At 31.6% G+C, this 23182-nt stretch overlaps 2 protein-coding genes across 2 annotated transcripts; one reads left to right on the plus strand and one right to left on the minus strand.

Moving 5' to 3' along the window:
- Positions 1-1815: 1815 nt before the first annotated feature.
- On the plus strand, positions 1816-3107 carry LOC114193704 (FtsJ-like methyltransferase family protein). The gene is made up of 2 exons (XM_028083599.2): positions 1816-2414; positions 2729-3107. Exons 1-2 carry the CDS (start codon positions 1850-1852, stop codon positions 2851-2853), a joined length of 690 nt encoding a protein of 229 aa, XP_027939400.2. The 5' UTR covers positions 1816-1849; the 3' UTR covers positions 2854-3107.
- A 658-nt stretch (positions 3108-3765) lies between these two features.
- On the minus strand, positions 3766-10590 carry LOC114194719 (actin-related protein 5-like). Its single transcript, XM_028085092.2, has 12 exons — positions 10249-10590; positions 10081-10151; positions 9108-9232; positions 8973-9014; positions 8620-8722; positions 8298-8407; positions 6380-6489; positions 6200-6290; positions 5680-6120; positions 5291-5418; positions 4622-4964; positions 3766-4503 (listed from the first exon to the last, which is right to left on the minus strand). Exons 1-12 carry the CDS (start codon positions 10347-10349, stop codon positions 4000-4002), a joined length of 2169 nt encoding a protein of 722 aa, XP_027940893.1. The 5' UTR covers positions 10350-10590; the 3' UTR covers positions 3766-3999.
- Positions 10591-23182: the final 12592 nt, after the last annotated feature.

Below are 23182 nucleotides of genomic sequence, written 5' to 3' on the forward strand. Positions count from 1 at the left end.
CCATAAAAAAAAAAAAAAAAAAAACCCTAGTTTCCCCTATAAGCAAGCAAGTAACTTGGAATCATATCTTCAACTTTTGTACTTGTTGTTCTCTCCCATGCATTCCACTACCACACCACAACCACTAACTTTTTCTTTCTTTGTGCTCTTTTTCAACTTAACCTTCCTTTTAATCATTCATGGGTCCCAACCTAGCTTGATCAAGACAAACTACCTGATTAACTACCCAGTATACATAATGGCCCAAACATTTTTCACAAAATCAACTACCAATTTTCCTTTTCTTGTTTAACATTTTTATGGACCTTTAGAAATTGGGCCCATGAGATCTTTATTTGATTTGGAGTTGGTGTTCCAGAACATAAAACCTCACATGCTTAATCTCTATTTGTAGTTTTTTACATAAAAAATATTACTTTGTTATAATTTTGTATTTTGTTCTCCTCATTTATACTCAGAAGTATAATTATATACGAACCATTGGAAAAAAAAAATCAAATGCCTATTATGTGGTTAATTATAACATTTCATATTTCTCCTCTGCTATCATCCAAACAAAAATGGAGGTTAATGATAATATTTCATAACAAGTTATAAAAATAAAAACCTCTCCTTCTAAAACTATCCTTTAGAAACTTTGAAAACATGATAAAGTAATATAACAATTTTTTTTTTTATGTCATCTTCCTTCCACAGCCATGTATCTTCTCCTTGGTCAGATCCATAAATAATCGATTCAACATAATAGAGGCAAAGGATATTTCCGAAACAAACGATTTCCTTCTCCACCCCCAATTCCCATATCCAAGAATATCAATTTCAAATAACCTACAAACCATTTTGGTAATTGGTAAGTCATCAGTCTATTTGTTTATCCAAAATCTAATTCTACTTTTCATTCCAACTTTCCACTCGACATTATTACCATACCAATTATTTTGATCACATCATAACATTAGTATCAAAAATAATTTGCGTTTATTTTGGTTATATTTGGGGACATATGTCATTATGAAAAATTTAAATCACTTGTGTATTTTCCTCTTCTTATAATAATAATAAATAAAAAACCAACATAAGGACTTCTTACTAAAAAAGGTATCTTTCTAATTGTAAAATTTCTATTAGGAGTTAGATGTAGGGCTTTTTACTCTTAATACAAAGTTTTCTAAAAAGTGAATTTTAAATTTAATTTAATTTTATAAAATTTATTCGTAAAATGAAATTTGTATTTATTAATTTATTATAAGTTTGTTTTATTTGTCGTCAATGTGAAATTTTTAAAATAAATTTTTTATGTTAAAACATATACATTTAAACAGTAAAATATGAAACTAAAAATTAATGAGTAATCTAATAGGTGACATAATAAATCCAACAAATAATAAATATAACTATCATAATGAATAGTCTCATAACTGATGATACAAACAAATATAAAAATCATATTAGGATAAACTTTAAATGATTCTAATATTATTTTAAAAAGTGAATATTAAGTCTAATTCAATTTTATAAAATTAACTTATAAGGTGAGTTTGCACTCACTTTTTATATATATATATATATATATATATATATATATATATATATATATATATATATATATATTATAAATTCGTCGTTTAATGCACTCACTCATACCAAAACATATATATCTAAAACATTCATATGACTCTAATATTATCTTAAGAAAAAATAAAATTTAAGTTTAACTAAATTGTACGATATCGATGTGTATATATTTATATTTATAAATTAGTTATTAAAAAGTAATTTAATTGACTAGATAATGTGAATTAAAGTTATGTTTTAAAGAGTTAATTGAATAATTTAGAAGCATTGGGAGATGGGTGTGGGTGGAACTGCAGATTTTTTCTACAAGGAGGCTCAACGGCTAGGCTACGTGGCTCGCTCCGCCTTCAAGCTTCTTCAGATTCAAAAGCAACACAACATAATCAACCGTGGCGCCACCGTTCTCGACCTCGGTTGCGCCCCCGGAGGATGGCTCCAGGTGGCTTGCAAGAGCTTGGGTCCCTTCCACGGCGGTGGCTCCGTCCTCGGCGTCGACACCAAAAAAGTCAAGGTTCCCCCTCTTCACTGCGATTCTAGGGTTCAGACCATCTCTGCTGACGTCACCACCCTCTCTCACCACCGTCTCAAGGCACTTTCTCCCAAGGAAAAAGGGTTTTCGGTGATACTCTCTGATATGTGTCCCTTAGTCTCCGGAATCACTACCAAAGACGCGGCCTTGTCGTTTGAGCTTGGGATGCGTGCCTTGGATTTGGCTCTCGGCAACAAAATTCACCTGGAGCCAGTTGACGATGACCCTTCTTGTTCAGATGACGGTAAAGGAGTGTTGAAGGTTGGTGGGCACCTTGTTATCAAGCTTCTCGAGAGTGAAGATGCCAAAGGTGCTTCCTTGCTTTCTTCTCTGAATAGTGTAATTCATTTGTGCCCAAAATACAATTTGGTGTGTTCAGTTTAAAAAGTTTGACATTTCAGTTTAATCCCTTAAAGTTTAATTGATAGACTGTCTGTATTATTTTATCACACTAATTTCTTCAACTTATTTGTATCAAAAAGTGAGAAAGATGAATTTGGTTTATTCGAAAGTGAAACTTAAAATGTAGATAAGGTCATGAAACTCTGTTGTAGTGTTCAATTCGATTGCTTTGATTGTATTTCTTATGTGTTGTTGATTTCTTTGAATGCTTATTTTCTGCAGAAATTAACCAGCTTTCTAAACCGTTCTTTAAGAAGACATCATGGCTGAGACCAAAAGCTACAAGGCCTTCGTCAAGAGAGATTTATTTGATATGTCAGTGTTTAAAGCCAGATGCTAAGATATAGATTAGATGCTGAGATATAGATTGAATTAGGTTAGATGCTAAGATATGTCAAGAGAGTTTTGCTTCCATTTGATGATGACAACTAGTGTGTTTTTGAAATCATTATTTTCTGGCCAGCTTTTGATGCTCATTATTAGTCTCTGAATAATGATTCCTAATATGTAAGGAGGGTGGTGAGAGGTTATGATGAATTTGTGATTGGAATGTTCTCGTATGTTACTTCAATTCAATCGGGGAATCAGTGTTGTGCTTGAATGCCCTTAGTTACTACCACCACGATAACATGAACGAGATGATTGTAACAAATGAAACTTCATTTTTAGTCACTGGTCTCAAGAGATGATCACTCATTTTTGTAAGACACAATACTTCAACTGCAAGGCATCCATATTATCCCTCCCACGCGTGCTAAACAGATTTTCAAGTCTAGTTCATCATTGTAATTTGTACCAGATGTCATTTGTATACTAGGATTTTTTTCTTCAAAAGGAATCTGGCTTTGTTAAACTGTAATGAACCCGACTTAGCTGCTACAATCTTATAAATAAACCTTGGAAAGCTGTGTTCTTCAACAAATGTAAACGATGCACCACTCAACAGAACATCAATAGGCCTGGACTAGTTAAGGATCCGTAGAAAGAAACCAAATAATATTTTACGGATACTATAATAAAGAACTATATAATATATATACTGCTTATTGAGGTTTAATTCTAATTGCGTATGAAAAATGTTTTTTTAAAAGAAATAGTACTTAATTTAATGAACTTTCAATCTTTAAATGAATCAATCTCCAACTGCCATTAGGAAAATATCATTGGTTCAAAATATAAAAAAAAAATGCGTATTTATAAAATAATTGAGATGGCCACTTCTGCAACTTCCATCGGTGGTTGTGAAAAAAAAGTACTAATTATCTCCAGAAGTTGAGTATTTCATTGAACATCAAAAAGTTAAGTCGATCTGTCTTCTTCAATATTAACATTTTTTGTGCCAAACAGAAGTATATTAGCTATTGCTATGTAACACCATGCTTTTGTTGATGTTCTGATTCAAAAACAAAGCAAGACAAGTTATACAACATGAGAATACTTTCTAAACAATGGTCGGAAATTGTCGACAATGTACAGTACTATACTGTGGCCAATTACAATGTATACCGCAGTTGATACCTGCGAAGCCAATCTTCACCCTTTTCATAATAATCCTGTCTACTGAAAGTTTGCATATGGAACTGTGAGTCTGAGGCGAAGGTAGCAGCCCCACGCCATGCATCCATGACTGGATCCAATGCTCTCACTATTTTTATAGGTGCGCCACATGGTCTAATCATCCGAATTCCAGCTTCCAGACGTTCAACTATACCAGGGAAAAGAGAACTTCCACCAGTAACAAGTATGGAACTAGTCAGTCTCTGTTCCAAGGTTTCATCCATGTATGGTAACCTCCTTAATGAGACTCCAGCCATCTCGTCTAATCCTACCTGATCAACCCCAATCCAGTTTGGATTAAACAGTATTTCAGGACATCTGAATCTTTCCACCCCAAGAACAATCTGAAAATCTTCTTTGGTCAGAGGACGAACACGTGGCACCTCAGCAGGTTGATTGGTACCAGCTTCTAACTTGGGTATAAATGTTGGATCCAGGTCCTATCACATTAACAGTGTATAAGCTTTTGTGAGTTGTAAATCAATACTCATGTAAACAAGTGAACTTGTACAATCATAAACTAATTTTATGGGATTTTATCCTGCAAGACGATCTAACCTGTAGCCTAGAAGAGATGCGGGCCAGCTCTGTTTCATCTTCATCAGGTTCTTCATCATCATCGTTACCATAATCTTTGCTCATCAATTTGTAAAGCTGCCAATCTTCATCTCTAGCACCAAATGTATCTTCACCCTTACCACGGTCAAAAGCTGCAGTTGTCAGGAGACGCATTCTTTCTCTCTGAGCAGCATTCAGTCTTTCACCACGGCCAATACCACCGGACACATTATTTCCGTTTGAATGGCCTCCGTTTGTCTTAAGTCGTTTTTGTTGGTCAACTCTTTCTGAAAGGTCTTTGTATCTAGCATGCAGTTGCTCCAAATAAAGGTCCGGGTTCTCTCTACATTAAGCAGACAAAAAAAGTTTATAATAATCATTTAAAAGCCTAGTCAAGATTGCAATCATGCTATGGACAAAAGTTGTATCCTGGGCTTAAGTAAATGCGGATAGTAAACTCTCCACTTAGCTCTCCTGTTATTCCCGTCCTTCAAAATCCGTATCAGATTCAAGATAGTGGGCCTAAACTTAGATTGAATACTCGTTCTTTTCTATCACTTGTTTTCTCCCATTTTACTTAGTTAGATATGAGGGGAAAATCTGACATAATCAAGCCACAAACAGAGTATACTTTGAAACTTCATAAAGAAACTAAAGCATCAAACATACAGGCGTTTCTCCTCCTCTAGCTGTTGTTTTCTCTCTCGTTCCAATTCCTCTTCATAGCGCTTCTGTTTTAATCGCTGCCTCCCGTCAGCCATAGATTTGAGTGACAACTGTTTCTTCTTTTCATTGAGCTGTTAAATATCAAAAATAGAAAATGCAATTAATATTGAAAAATATAATCATATTAAGATTGTAAGAAAATGTAGCTCGGAAAAAATATGAGTACACTTATCACGTGTTTGGGAAACCTTATTTCCCTAGATTAAAAAAAATCTGAATAAAACAACAAAAGAAAAAAAAATGCTTCTTTCTCTAAAATAAGCAGAAGGTGAGAATACACTATTCAGCTTATTGATAATGTAAGAGATCAGCTGTCTAACGCAAAAACAGACCTGTTCTTCAGTCAACATGTCATCAGGAATGTTTATAAGAGAATACTTCTCGCTAGTGGCAAGATCGTCCTTTTCAGTTTCAGCTTGCTCATTCTTTGGTTCGCCTTTTGCTTTCCGTAATGATTGCATAACTTTATTACGTGCAGACTCTATCTCCTGCCTATTGACATAGCCAGTTTCTGACAGGAATGATAGAACATCACTCTCATCCACTTGTTCAAGCTGATGCAAAAGAAACTCTAAACCATGCAATTCATTTTCCAGTTCATTAATTTTAGAAGATCTCTTGGCCTCAGCCATTTCTCGAAGCCTTTGACCTTGTTTCTCTTTAATTGCTGCCTTTCTTGCGATTTCTTCCTCAGAAGGAGGCTCATCAGTGGGGGGTGGAACCCAAGGGAGTTGCCAATATCTGTTTTTTGCTTCAGCTTGCTCAGGTTCTTTCTATTATTAGATCATTCAAGGAGTTTTAGAAGCAATAAAGGAACTTAGTCGAAAAGGAAAAAAGAAATCCATACTATACCTGAAACAACCTAGCTTCCGAGGCATAATCTGATGCAATGTAACAATGTTCCATCTTCAGGTCTTCAACCTTTTCCCATGTAAATCTAGTCCTGCATTGATCATTCGATAGATTCTAAAACATTCCCCAAATTTAACATTCATTTAGTTAGTAACAGAACCCGAATGATTTGATACGCACAAATGATATGGATATTTAAGTGAAAGGAGTTGCTTCAAATGATTAGTCACATGGAATCCACCAACATTAGTACGACAGCATCCTTCATACACAGGCTCCCCGTCTACAAACTGAAATATGCAAACAATATCAACAATAGGCACAATCTTTCATCACATGCCCAGTGGATTTCTTATTTATCAAGATATTTGAAAGAAATAAAATTTGAGAATTTATTTTTATGCTATTTATAAATTTTCATATTTTTTTCTTCTCCCTACAAGGGCATATTGATGAGTGCACTAATAAGGAAGAAGAAAAGGAACGAGAAAGTTCTAAAAGAATTACACAAAGCATGACCAAGAACCTTTGTTCTCAAAGAAATATGTCTTTATTCATGAACTCCAAAGGCGTAGGACCTGTTGTTTTACTTTGATTGTAATTGTATGTAGGATTTTTAATTGTGTTGTAAGTTGAATATATAGATATTTTGTTGGACCTTAATGGACCAATATCAATTGAAGGCTCAATCCAAGGACACATCTCAATTCAACGCAAGGAAAACATGCTAAAGAAACTCCTGGAACTCTAGGTTTGGGAGTGCGCCACAAAGGAGCATAGCATGGAAAGCATGCTCCAAGGCGTGAAGATAAGTGTGCCAAGGAGAGCACGGAAAGCGCCAAGGAGAGCACGGAAAGCACCAAGTCAAGGAGGATCTAGAACCTATCCAAACACATAACACAAGCAAGGAGAACATGATCCAAGATGTGAAGCTAAGTGCACCAGTTAAGAGAATATTCTAGGACTTTTAGGCATCAAGGTAGCACATGAGAAGAGAAGGAATATTCTAGATCTTGTAAAGGCAAGTACCATGCCTATCCAAGGCAGCGGTGTGTCATTGATTACAACTTAGAATGAATTGAAATTTCTTTTAGAAATTGAGACTTGTGAGTCTTCTTGAGGGTCTGTGCTCTGCCTTCTGAAGTCCTATCTTTAGTTTCTAGGAATTAAAGTGGTGATTCACTTCACTTATCATCAATCTACTCAAGTGGCAGGATTCTTCACTTAACTTATCTTGAGTCTACTAAAATGGCACGATTCTTCATCCCTTCCCCATTCCATCTCTGATTTTCTTTTACTTCTAAAATGCCTTTCATTTGTTGTGTTCTTTGAATCTAAGAGTCAAGCTTGAATGAAAATGGTTTCATACCCATTCTTGAACTATGTTCATGAACACCAAGCAAAGAGGAGATTCATAATATTCCATGGTGATGTCCTTACAATGATTTGATTCCTTTGATTCATAACTATATTACTTTGGATTTGATTGATTACAAGGGAAGTGCCTCTTAATGGGAGATCCCTCTTCCATTCCCATATTCGAGGTTCCATCCCATATCCTCTATAAAACAGATTTTCAACTGCTGCACTCTCTATTACAAGGATAAATTTACAATTATTTTAATTTATCTACTTCAAAATTTAAAAAAGACCGTAAGATGAACTTCCGTTTTTGGTGCATATCAATAATTGTTAATATTACCAAGCTACCCTGAAAAGTAATTATACAGATTATTAACACTACTATGGCAGACAAAATTCTAGGAAGTTAGCTACTGTAGCAAAAAAGAGCAAATGAGATATATTAAATAAAAAATGTGGCATGCAACTGTTACTTAATAATATATGTGACACAAAATAAAAGAATTGTCTTCACATTATATCAGCCTCTAGACAAAAGACAATCTGAAGAGTAACTGCAAGTAGATTTATAAAACTGACTACTATAATTACAAAGTTGGTGATAGTATACAATGAGACCCTATTTACAAATTTAACCATGTTCAGGTGGATGACATTACAATATTCTGCAACAGAAATGACAAACTCATTTCATTGACATATAAGACCTTTTAATTCAATAATATAAAAACAATACCGGAATCACATGGGTTGTGTTGAATCCAGGACACAAAGCAAGACCGTCTTTAGCACAAACTCCTTGTTGTTGATTGTATTTGTAGCTGAATGCCACATCATTACCAAAAGCTGCCAGAACACAGAAACCCAACTAACTTTCGGAAGCAAACTACACGTACAGCATCTAGCAAAAAATCCAGACATGCCTCCCAGGAAAAACCAGTAACAATCATGTGATAAAAACAGGGTACTTAAGAATTTTGTATTCAAATCAGTTTTCTACTGAAAACCGCTAGTTAAATATAAAGTTTTCTTTTCTGCATGTTGCTAAGTATCAGTACCAATTGATGGAACTCCGTAAGTCTCAAAAAGAAGTTCTGCCATTTTACTACGAGATTGAACTGGGTTGCATACACACTCGGTGATCAGGACAGGATGATCAATCTGCTCCAGAGATAGACATTAAATTAGAAAGAGTAAGTTAAATTAACCAAGTGCAGGTAAAAGAAGAACGTATATTTATTAAACCAAAGAGCCACTATGTACCAACTCAAGGACATTATATCCAGTAACTAGCACACTGGATTTAGTAGTATCAACAACACTAAATACACCAAGGAAGAAAAGACAATAAACTAACAGCTTGAAGGAAGATAAAAAAAAAAATTAAACACTAGTTCACCTATTTCCATACCTCAGTAGTTGCACCCATCCGGTCAAATCCAAAATCAAGAATCTGAGTGAAAAAAAATGTCAGTATGCTATCCTCAACAGGTTCTTCTAAATTAATGAAGCGCACAAGTTAAACATGAGACAAGAGGAAATTTACGTATTCCATCGTTTCAAACTGGTACACAACATTATTGTCAAATGCAGAACGTGGTCCAGAGCGAGTGCAGTCGAAGTATTTCAGCAAAGCAGGATCATGGTCACCCACAATGGTGACAGTCTCACCTGTGTGAAAGAACAAGTATTCACCACACCACATAATTGTAGGCAAGCAAAAAGAACCAATGTTGGCACAGAAGTTGTTAGATATAATATAGATGATAATGCAGAAACAAAAATACATATGGGACCTAATTTCCTTTTTCAAACAAACAATGAACAACACAAAAGCAACAATTTACATAAATAAATATTAAAGCCAAACGTTAGTCCAATGCCCTACACTATGAAGCTCGGACACGCACCATAACGTATCTAACACATATCGGACACCGATACTCATTCCACACACTATGTCCAATTTGAAAGACATATTTTTGTCTTTGACATGATTTTGATTTTGACATGGCTCTAACATAGTGTTAATAACAAAAACTCTAATCATTTTCTAAAAACCTCTGTAAACTTATTACATAAGTTACTATGACGATTAAAACAAGGAACAAATCTTATACATTCTATTCTTTTCACTTTTTGATTATTAGATAAATAGTTTAGATTATTTTTTATTAGTTGACAATGGCTTAGTGAACAGTTTCATGTCCCATATTGTCCGATATTTTGTCAATTTATTTGTATCTCCATGTATCCGGGCAACATAAGCCCTAAGAAAAAAACATGAAAAGAAAAATCTTTATTGTATTGAAAGCAAAATTAATCTAGGAAAACCTTAATATCAAAATTAATTATAAGCCGCTAAATAAAAAGTTATTTTTAGAAACTACAGATATCCTCCACGAAAAACAGCTATGTTTGAACCAGCTAAAACCGCTCAAAGGCGAAATCTGCCGCTGAGCATTTAAAGCAATAACTCATATCTTATGCAACAACGAAAAAGGGTGATAAAGTAGTACCGGTTACTTTATGGCGTGGCCTTTGCACAATGTTGCGAAAAATAACACGAGGTTCGGACTCTCCAGCCCAACTGAAAATTCACGAAAACAAAAACGAGTCTTAACTAGTTAGATGAATTCGATTGGAAAATTAAACCAAAGAAACAGAGAAAGTTAGGGTTATAATACCCTATGCGGAAATAGGAGGCGCCATTGTCTATGACAATAGGAGTGTTGGAATCGAAGACGTTGAAATCGGTTTGACGCTGAATGCTGGAAATAAAAGGCATGGTGCACTCGTTTCTTCAGCTGGATTTCGGCTCTTGTGTGTGCGCCGCCACTAGTGAAGAGTACCGAACCGGTTTGGTTCGATGGACGGAGAAGCGAATGGGCGTGGAGGAAGAACACCAGTGGATGAACACTATCACACCATTGTATTGCCCTGTTTTGCTTCAGCGTCTTCTCGCTTTCAACAGTTTTCTTCGGAGGTTAGAAAGGGGGAAAATTCAGGAAAACCCAAGGATATGAAAAAAACATATTTAAGTGTTCTCTTATGAAAAATTATATACTCCATCCATTTATAAGAATCAATTCAAAAATTATTTAATGAAAGTTATTAGTTCTCGGTACAGGCGTAATTACTCGAATCATGGTTTGAAAATTTCAAAATAGTATTTACTTTGAATTTTGTCTCAATTTAGTACTTAATTTTGATTATTACTACGTGTCACAACCTTAACTACTTGCCACGTGTTAGCCTCTGGATTTTTAATTTTTTTAATATTTATTTTAAATTTCAATTATTTTTAATTTTTAATTTCTTTTTTAATTCTTTTTTAATTTGTCACATGTCAAATTCTTGATGTGACACATGGCATTGTCAGTGACACGTGGTAAGGTATTTGCTAAGTGTCATTGTCTTTATTTTAACTTAGTCGTCATATATGTCTATTTGTTTTAATTTAATACTCATATATGTTTATTTGTTTCAATTTAGTACCCAATTTATTTGTTTGAATTTTATTCAAATATTTTTTTTTTAAATGGAGAAATATTGTATCTTTTTTAAGACAAAATTTATTATTTATATAAATGTTATATCGATATTTGTTACTAAAAATGAGTTATAAATTTAAGTATTGAAATTTATATTAGAGTTAATGGTAAAAGTCATGAATAACATATTTGTAAGTCATTTTTAATAACAAATATAAATATAACATTTATATAAATAATAAATTTGGTCTTAAGGGAGACACATTATTTCTTTATTTTGTAAAAAAATATTCAGACAAAATTGAAACAAATAAATTGGGTACTAAATTGAAACCAATAAACATATATGAGTATTAAATTGAAACAAATAAACACATGTGAGGAACTAAGTTGAAATGAAGACAATGACATTTGTCAGGTACCTTGTCACGTGGTGATACCTTGCCACGTGTTACATCAAGGATTTGACATGTGGCAAATTTTTTTTTAAAATTCAAAAAAAAATATAAAATTTAAAACAATTTAAAAAAATTTAAAAAAAAATCCAGAAATTGACACGTGACAAGGTAGTTAACGCTGTTTGTGACGACTTAACGGAGGGTACTACATTGATGCAATAATCAAAATTGGGTACTAAATTGAGACAAAGTTCAAAGTGGGTACCATTTTAAAATTTTCGAACAAAAATGAGTATAATCCGAGTAATCAAACCTTTTATATAATAAATGTATGTATAAATAATTTCATGCCTATTAAAAGGACATTTATATAATTGTAATAAGAAATATAAAACAAAAAGCCATATGCAATGACAACAACTAAATTACAGATTTTTAAAAAAAATGCATAATGTTATAAAATTGTAATCTAATATAACTAAAATTTTCAATACTTATAGAATCACCTATTATCATTAATAATTTTGAGTTGTAGCTAATGTTTAGATAATGATAATACATATACTAGTATTGAAATTAACATAATTTAACTTACATATAATATATATGCACTTTAGTTAACTCTACTATACTCTATCTTTTATCTAACATGCTTGTCAAATTTAAAATTTTTCTCTTACAAAAAGCAATTAAAAATAAGTTTAAGATGTGCTTAGTATCCGATGAATTAGATATTGAGATAAAGTTGTACTTACCTAATTTATTTAACATAAATAATTATTAATAATTCTAAATTAAAAAAGAATTTTAGAATAAATGTATATTTTCTACTATTAATGTATATTTTTATACAATTTTAATTTTTTTCTTTTTCAATGGTACTTTAAACTTACCTAGATACAATAAATATATGTTGTAATATATACTATATTCTAATGTATTTTAAAGTTATACTTTATAATTTTAATTAAATTGAAAATCTTGTGATGATGCATATGATTATCAAATTTTAACCAAATAAAAAGGTAAAAAATTATGCATCGGCATTATATTTGAACTGCAATGTATTTTTGGATGTACCATTTAAGTAGTATTAATCAAAAATTGCATGTCACAATAGTAATTCGTGTTAATAATTTATTATGAAAAGTACTAAAGTAAAAAGTTTTAAGTAAAAATATATTACTAATTAGTGTTGTAGCATTAGGCTTTTACATTCTTTACCCCCACAACTTTTTCGTGGACTTCCAAAATTTCAAAATAACCATTTTTCTTTGTTTAAAAATGATTTTCGAATTACATGTTGTGCAACTTTTTTTATAATAAACTTTCCAAAATTTTAGGAATAAAATTTTCAGAACACATTAAATGTATTTCAAAACAAATTTTCTTAAATAGGGTTTTCAAAACAAATTTTTAAAATAAGATTTAGGAAACAGACTTTCCCAAATACATACCATATTTTTTGAAATAAGTTTTCCGAATTATTCCTATATGAAATGGTACTAAAAGAACTTTTCAAATCACACGAAATATATTCTAATTTTTTTTTCTGAAATAAATCCTCTCTGTATTTTTTCTTTCATTTTTTCTTCAGAGGCGATGAGACAGCAGCAGTTGTGAAAGGTACTTTGTCTTTTTCTCATTATTGTAAGAGTGCAGTTAGAAATTGTGAAAGTGCAGAAAGAAACAGCCCAACGTTATTAACAGATCCATTGTGGCCCACGTTACAGGCCTACAGAACATATGGCCCATTAAGGATGTCCATAAGGGGTTTTATCTGCACCTCCAATCACTTTTTTTTTTATCTCCAAATATTTTTTAAATTCTCACTTTATCCTTCAATTAAAAGTAACTATTTTTTCTCCTTCTCACTGATTTATCCCAATTTTTTTTCAACAGATGTCAACGTCTATTACCTTATTTATATATAAAAAGGATTTATATATATCGAGTGTTGACACCCATAAAATAAAATTGAATATCAGATGTCGACATCTATAAATAAAAACAATTATAACATCAGATGTCGATATTTGTAACGGGTAAAAATTAAAAAAAAAAATTAAAGTACTGGATATTGACATCTATAGCAAAATAAGGTATCAGATGTGACATTTGTTGAAAAAAACAAATTGTTTGTGGATCAATGAGATAGAAAAAGTAGTTACTTTTAATTGAAGAGCAAAATTGAAATTTTAAAATTTTTTGGATTACAGGAGAAGTGGTTGGAAATGCAGGGAGAAGCCCCTGTCCAAAAGTACTTCTCTAGCACGGCAAGTCTAAGCTACTTTCTAATTTTTAATAATAAAAAATTATTAATATTATTTTAATGTCTTCTAACCAACAGGACACTGGTTGAGAGTACTTAATACACATTAAATTTTATAAAAAATTATAATTAATTGTGATATTAAATTTCATAAAAGTTTATAGTTGTTGTAGTTTTGTTTTATTTAAAGGATAAAAATATCATAAGTGTTGTACTATTATGTTTGATATTTTATTTAATGTTGACAAATAAAGTTAAAAAATATTAAGTAATAAAATAAAATAACATTTTAATTTGCTAAAAATTAAAATATAATTAAACATAAAAAAATTAAATTAACATAAAAATCAATAACAAATAGCGTTAAATATAGGTTTACAACCAAAAGTTAAACATTAAAATTTCATTGTGTTTTCTTTCTCTGACTTGTGGATAACTTTTTGCAACATTTGTCTTAATTTAATACATTTTTTTATATTAAAAAATAGACAATATTTCAATATATGAAATTATTAATCATAAATACATAAAACTAGTAATGTATTAGAGATGTATTTTTATATATTTTTTAATTGAAATCTTAAAAATTTTAAAATATTAATTTTATATTATAGAGTTATTGTTCAAAAATTTTAAAAGACATTTTTATCTTTGTAAAATTTATTATACACATTTATATTATTTTAATTAAAAAATTAATTATTTTATTTTTAATATTAAAATATGAAATCAATACATATTAATTATTTTTTAATTGGAGTTATTAAATCATGAACATAATTAATATTATCATTATTTTAATATTAGTTATATTAGTTACTTTACCCAAATGAAAATAGTTAAAAGTAATAAATTGAAGGTTAAAATACTCATTTGGTTCAGGTTTTTGTTGAAAAATCTCAAATAGGTCTTAAGATTTTTTTTAGTCTCAATTAGGTCCATATTTTTGAAAATGTGTAACAATTAGGCCCATTCCGTTAGTATAGAGTTAACGGTGTTAAAGATGTGTCACGTGTCAGCTCCACATTTTTTTGAATTTTTTTGAATTTTAAATTTTTTTTTTTTTTTTGAATTTTTTTTTGAAAATTATTCATGCCACGTGTCACGTCAGTATTGTGCCACGTGTCAAGTCAGTAAGGTGACACGCGTCAAATCATTGTTTGAATCTCAATTTGGTCCATATATTTGTTATTTTTATTACATTTCAGTCCATTTTTAAAAAAATTTTTAAATATATTTATTTTAACTTTTTACAAAATTGTTTTAAAATTTTATATTTAAATTTATAAAATTGTTAATTTTAAACCAACTCTAACATTTGTATATAAATTATTTAAAACAATTTTGTAACAAGTTAAAATAAATATTTTAAAATTTTAAAACAAAATATAAAATAAACTTAATATTATTAAAATTTTTAATAAAAATATCATTATAAAATTTATATAAAAGTTAAATTTGATCTCAATTTGGAAATGATGAAATTGAAAAAAAAAAAATGGACTGAAATATAATTAAAATAACAAATATATGGACCAAATTGAGATTCAAACAACAACTTGACACGTGTCACCTTACTGACTTGACACGTGACACAATATTAATGTGACACGTGGCATGAATAATTTAAAAAAAAAATTAAAAAATTTTAAAATTTTTTTTAAAAAAATTAAAAAATTCAAGAAAATGAGAAGCTGACACGTGGCATATCCTTAACACCGTTAACTCTATACTAACGGAATGGACCTAATTGTTACACATTTTCAAAAATATGGATCTAATTGAGACTAAAAAAAATCTTAGGATCTATTTGAGATTTTTCAACAAAAACATGGACGAAGGGAGTATTTTAACCTAAATTGAAATAGGTTGTAAACTAGGTGTCACGCTGTTATTGGTACAAAAAATTCTGCACATAGACCATAACTTACTTTTTTTTCTGAGTGGAGTCGTGAGCGTTATCCCCCAACATTAAATACATTAAATAACAAAGAGTTGAAACCAATTAAACCACATAGCCACACGTACGTAAACGTAAGCCCATTCAAAAGGACGTTTAATTTAACGGAGGAACGCCAGCGTTGACGGTTTAGGTTAGCTTGACGGTGGCATTCATCAGAAAACGTTACGAAGGTCATTGTGCACGCGCACATTAACTACGTGGCCCATCAACCACCGACCCAAAACTTTCCCGCCAAAATAGAGTGGACTTAATTCAAAGGCCCAAAACATTGTGGAACCAGAATCCTATGCCCCTTCCCCGCGGGCCCCATGGCTCCAAAAACCCGCCCTTTTTGCCACGTGGACTCCCTCAAGATTCCACCACACGCTTGCGCGACCCAAAGCACGTAACATACTCTGTCTCCTTGCGGAGCAAGTAACTTGAGTCACCCCAACCTACCTTTTCCTCGGTGTACCTATAAATAACAACGTTCGCGCGCTCCCAAACACAGACATTCTCAAAAGTTGAAAAACATGGTCAAGAACGTTGACGAAGGTTGCCGCACGCCCAAACGAACCCCTCGTCGGATACCGGCGGCGCTGGTGTGCCCGCCGGCTCCCAAGAAGAAGCCGCCGCATTACACGGCGCGGCAGAGGGCGCCACCGAAGAACGGCTACTTTGTGCCACCGGACCTTGAGCTCATTTTCAGAGTTTCCTCCACCGGCGAAGCTTTTGCTTAGTTCACCCAATTCTTCTACATAATTTCACAGATTTAACATCTTAACGTGGGTAGATTAATTTGATTTCTCTCAAGTAGTTCAACAAGTTTCAAGTATGCGTTATCTCCTTGGAATTTTTTTTTTCCCTTTTGTATTAACAGGAGAGAAAATGGGGTACATATTCTGTTGGTGAAATTTTTGTACTATATTTTGGTTATTCCTTTTAGTGGATGAGTTATATATGAGATTTCATCATAAATCTGAATTTTCTTCTGGTTTTTTCTGCCACTTTTTGTGTGTGTGTTTACTTGAACGGTGGTTCTTAATGGCGTATCAATGCGATGCAACAAAAATAGGAAAGACGAGTAGTTTATTAATTTTTTGTTACGCGATGTTCGAAGAATTCAACTTTTGTGAAAACGAGTGTTTGAAAATGGTAAGTACTCGACGCGTTTTCGTTGAGTAAAAAGATAAGTACAAATAAAATAAATAAATAAAATAGATTTTATTAGACGTTATGACATGAATAAAATTTGAAGCTGTCCCATGCTCTTGAGTGTTGACTTCAAAACCAAAGTGTGGGACATAATTTTGTTAATTCGATTTTACAGTCAACTCTTCTGCTTTTGTGATTCGATTGTTGTCGGTTGAAAGTAGTTTCCCAGACCTTGCATAATAATGAGCTAAATGTGACAATATAATTAGGTTAAGATTGACAAATACTGCATTTTAATTTAGCACACACAAAATGCCATTTTTAAATATTAAAAAATACAATTTAAGTTGTATATGTTAATTAAGTTAATTGTCATGTTATTTAATGGCATTGATGGAACAAAAAGGTTTTTTGTCTTGTCTTATTTATGAGTGTACTTTCCACACTCATATTTCTTAATATTGAGTATAAGTATAATAAATCATTTCTTTCATTTAACAAATAAGAAAAATGATGAAAAATTAGACAAGAGGATTTTACGATATAAATTTATGAGATGGTAGAAGAAAATGAAGGTGGGTAAGGTGGTGGAAGATGGTACTACCAGTGTATGGATGAAAATGGGCCAACATGAGCTGGGCCATGCCCTTCCATCATAGTCCTAGGTCCATACTGCACTGTTTGCTTCATTTATTTTCATCACTGTTCATGAGGTCTCCTCCAAAACAACCACCACCTTTCTGCCATCACACCCTCACAAGACCTGCAACACATTCCATTCCTATGTAACATCATTGGACAATACCACTCGCTTTCTTCATTATCAAATTTTTAACGAAGTTAATGAATATTTTTAAAAACCCTAGAAATATAGGTGAGTTGAAGGTTCTTTTCCCCGAATGGTGCAATTTGAAATGATATTTCCTAAACTGGTGTATTTTTTTTTGGGTTAAATATGTTTTTGATCCTTCAATTTTCAGTTAAAATTGTAATTAGTCATTCTTCAAAATTTTGACCCAATTTAGTCCCTCAACTTCAATATTATGTGGATTTAATCATTTTAACTAAATTTTCTTAAGTTTATTTGACGCTTCAAATGCGTTTCATGATAGTTTCTTAGCTAATATTGAAACTAAAATGTGTCAAACGGTTTAAACATCTCTAATGTTATCATGAAATGCGTTTGAAACTTTAAATAAACTTAACAAGCTTTGCTTGAAAGGACTAAATTCACGCAATTCTGAAATTGGAGGACTAAATTGGGCCAAAGTTTCGAGGAGGGACTAATTCCAATTTTTACTAAAAGTTGAGGGACCAAAAACATATTTAACCCTTTTTTTTAATTTCCCGGCAGAGGTAAGTCATGTGAAAATTGCAGGACTTTGCCCTGAAGAAGTTGCATGAAAATGAGATAACTTCAATTAAGTTGTGTTAAAGTCATACCAAATCGCAGAGACTTTAATATATTTGCTAGAAGTCGTCAGAGACATAAACAACTTCACTTAAATTAATTACGAGAATAATCAAAGTCGTGCTTTAATGATACGACTTCATTGAACCAAAGTCTCGTCATAATGGGACGATTTCATTAACAAGAAAAGTCTTGCCATAATGACAGGACTTCATTGTTCATATCCAAGACCTCAGTTGAAACAAATATCGTACGTATGTATTATTGTAAAAAAGAAAATATTATTTGGTTATGATAATATTAAATTAAATAAAGAAGTTAAAATTTTTATTGTATATATAGAAATTATACAAGATATAAAAAGGTAAAGAAAAGAAAAAGAAAAAGAGTTTTTTAATAACAAATGTATGAAATCCAATAATTTTTTGGTTGATATATATTAAAATATAAGTGAACAACAAAGTTGGTAAACCGAAGTTACGAGAGTTACATAAAATAAAATTTTATTGTTTATTTGGGCAATTGCTTCTCTTATGACCAATACTTCTGCAAAAGGGTCATTTCTTTGGTTTATTTAGCAGTGACTGATCCATTTTGTTGTGGATACGAGTTGTAGTTCGTCTTCCTTGTTTGTTGTGTCGCGTGTGAGGGTCATACATTAAATTTGGACCAATACAAGTAGACCAATAATATTCGTTTTGAACAGGTTGAAATTGCACCTCATAGGCCTTGAAGATATTTTGGAGACTATAGACAGGGTCCACAAATGTCGAAGGCTGTAAATGGAAGGATGAGCAAACAACCATTACATGAGTTCAAGGTAGGTGAAGAGCTTGAAACCCCCCGCAATCACACCACCATTCAGATAACTTAACAATGTATGACATTGGTTGACGTCCAAGTTGGGGAGTGGAAATCTCATACACATCAAACACTGAATTTTGGCAATCATATCTCTTGACAAGGCACATGACAAATTGTTGTTCATTTTTTCTTAATAAAGCATAAATATCCTTCGGATATTGGTGGTCAGCTCGTAACATGCATTCAATCTTTGTCCCTCGTTCCACAAACCACTTTTTTGTTTGTTCAAAGATTTTTTTAACAACAACACAAATTGGCAATGATCTTGCTCCCTTCTTGTACAAAGTTTGTATGTATAATAAACACACAACTTCCACCGCTACTGATATATAGTTTTTTTAGTTCTTGTGGACACTGTACTCCAAGGGTGCCGTCATTGCACTAATTGATATTGAGGTCTCTCCAGTTTGTTAGGCGGTAGTCCCTCTTATCTGTTTTGCGACCATGAAATTTCATCAGGCTGATCGGGTCATGCGACAATTTGGATTTCGCCAAAATATTCCAACTAACCCTTTGAATTTGGATCAGTTACACATAGAAGATATGAGAGGTAGAACATAAAGAAATTGGCCTTAACAAATGCCGCATGGATAGCAATGTGGAACGATCGCTATAATCGTCTAATTGAATATTAATTTCACTGACAATGGCCACTTGCGTGACACCACAACGTATATGGAGTGGTACATCAACCATGCTATTCGTTATATTTCACCTCCGCAATCATCATCCGACGACGATGTAAGTCACCTCTCTTGAACAATTTATTTGTAATTTTTTATCATCTTAACTAAACATTTTCATTTTATATTACAATATGATATGCCACAAGAGTCTACCCAACCTCCACCACACACTCCTTATGAACATGTTAGATCTTCTTCATATGTTCAACAACCTTAATTAATACTAGTCGTTTGGTCAACCGAGTTTTCAACCACTTCCTTTTCCACCATACATGGATGCATCACAACCAATATCTTCACATACTCCATTCAAGTTCCATACACATATAACATGTTTCCTCAACAACTCGATACTTTTTATGGTCCTACACAAAATGTCTTTGCAACTTCTTCGTCAACACCTCTATCCGCATATCCCACATCCTTCGAGCAATATTATCGGCCTACAATGCTACCACAAATGGTGGAAGATATCAACCAAAGACAACAACATGAAGATAATGATGATGATGATCCAATTCAGAGCCTTCAAATAAGACCTAGACGACAACGAACAAGACCTCCTTGTGGCACAGACTCTCATAGATAACTTTCATGCCTTATTATAAGAAACAAAATCATCATGAAATTATTAACTACCTATATACATTATTATTTAACTAATTAATATCACTAAAAAATATTTATTTTTTTTCAGTCAAACTGAAGTCATCCGAATATGGTACGACTTTTTCATTATCAATATAATATTGAAGTTTCTTTAATATGGTACGGCTTATTTATTAACAATTTAATACTAAAGTCTTCTCATATTGACACGACTTTGGTTCAAAAGTTAATTAAAATTGTTTCGATTTGGCACGACTTTCAAACAACAAAGAAGTTTTTTCATGTTCGCACGACTTCAGCTCATTTTAATTAAAATTAGTTTATATTGACATGACTATTTTATTGTAAAATTTTACCATCTTAGCACGACTTATCCTTCGTTGGAATTTTTAAAATTCTAAAAAATTTCTGCACCACTTTAATAATTGTAAAAGTAAATTGCATTTGTGGGAAAAAAACCTGAGTTGAAAACTCCCTCTGAAGAATGTTTTACTTATAATTGGAAAATAGCATAAAAAGAACACTTGAAATACTGGGCTGCTATTAGTAATTAATTAAAGGTTTTGAGATATTCATAATGGTCCCTAGTATCTTATGAATAAAGTTATTATGAAGCACATTAATGAATAACTAAAATAAGAGAATATTCTTACACTGGACAAGTCTCATCATTTGGAAAGACCCCTGTCTAAATCTTACCTATATTTAGTACGGTGCTCTATAAATTTGTTCATCCATTATATATTATAGCAGTTATGTGAAGTTTGATGCTCCCAATATCCCCACTATTTATGCAGATAATTAAAATTCAAAACAATCTAAAGCAACACTTCATACATGCAGATTTAGCATTAACTATTAGCAACATTTTTGTTTTCATAAATATATATTAAGCATTAGATTGAACATTAAACTAGTAATATTAAAACGCACTAGTTCTGCGAACTTTTAAAAGTTGTGCAATTTTTTAAAGTGAAACGATTATCTGTATACAACTACATATTGAAAATTTACTTTTTCGTTATTGTAAAAGATAATCTTCTATAGATAGATAGATAAAGAGAGAGACATTTTTTATTTCAGAAACCTTATCTTACATTAAAAGTTCATATATATATAAATAGAGATCGGAAAAGGAAAGGGTTGTAAATGAAAAGAGCTTGGCCGGCCATAAAGCAAAGTGTAAACAAACTACAATATCAAGAAAATCAAAATTGGAGACTTTCTGGTACATGGGAGAATGGATGGGAGTAAGATATAAGGGATGAGACAATTCAAATTAAATTTGGACGAGAAATATATTAACACCAAAGACAAAAAAAAATCACATTAATAATATTTTAGTTATATTTATTTTATTTTTTAACTTAAAATTAGTATATATTATTATATAAGTTATCAAGTAGATGTATTTTTTAAAAGTTGTCAAAATATTAAGCTTGATAAGTTTGATGCATGAGGTAGAACAAATTACACTGAGCAAAAATAAGTATAGTGCATTGGTAATGGTATGATAAAGATGAGGAGTTGTACATGGTAAAGTCTGCATATGAAAAGCTACAACACTACAACAAAAGGAAAGTTCGTACACTTGATTTCTTAGATGAATTTTGGAGAACAAAAGCACTAGCATTTAGTATGGCAGGTTTTTCGAAATAAATTATAATATAGAGAATCTAAGAAAAAGGATTAAGTTTAGGTAGTTTTCTATGATGCAACTCCATAACCAATTAATGTAACTAATAGTTCACATTATCATATTTTTATTTTTATTTTATTATTATCTTTTTTAAATATTTTATATTTTATTTAATAAAATTGGAAAAGATAAGTATTTGGTTTATATATTTAATATTTTACAAATAAGTGAAAATGTCAAAGAAATTATGAAGAACATCGTCAGAATTTGATTATCAAATTTATCAATAGAATCAAATATTGATAAAGTTGATTACTCAAATACAAAATCATGTACAAATATTCAAGCCCAATCCAAATCGAGCTACTCGCCTAGCAAAGGTCCACTCGTCCAACGAGGGAAGTCGCCAAACGAGCTATTAGTTGAGAGAAATCTATAAAGACATAGGACAAAAGAAAACTTTTGAGGAGAAAAACTCTTGACCTAATAGAAATGAAGGTAGAAACACTTTCTGAAGGCTAGAGACATTCACCTTCATCATTATTCTAGTATTCATAATGTTTAGGAGTAACTAACTCCCTTATTCACGGGGTTGGGTGTAATGCATTCTTTATTCTTTGTAAATTTGACTCTTGTATTCTATTTTTGTTTTTACTGCATTTTCTATATTAAATATATATGTAGGAGTACGTGCTGATTGAAAAATAGGTTGAGAAATCTGATTAAGATAGAATAACTAAAATATTTCACATCCTACATATAGATGTGGAACATTTAGTCGTTCATAACATCAAAATATTGGACATTTATGCAAACTTGTAATAAAAATGGCTGGACATAAGAGTTTTATTATTCAAGTTTAGATTTGACCGTAAGATATTATGGTTTGTTATAAAAAGTGTGAATGTTGGAGAAGGAATTAAAAGTATATTGTTTGGTGTTTTTACTTTGAATTGAATAATGAAACCCAATCTCAGTGAAACTTTTATCATATATTTTCTTAAATCAAATTAATTGTTTTTATTGTGTAAATTTTATTGCTTTCTTAACTTTAGACTTATTTCCCATTCATCAAAGTGTTTTCTTGTTTGAAAATTCTTAACCTTCATTAGTAAAGAAACATATTTTTTCTTAAACCACATTACTTTCTT

Source organism: Vigna unguiculata, chromosome 8 (genome assembly GCF_037176805.1).
Source record: "Vigna unguiculata cultivar grain cowpea cultivar isolate G323 ecotype 2 chromosome 8, ASM3717680v1, whole genome shotgun sequence".
Classification (NCBI taxonomy): Eukaryota; Viridiplantae; Streptophyta; class Magnoliopsida; order Fabales; family Fabaceae; genus Vigna; species Vigna unguiculata.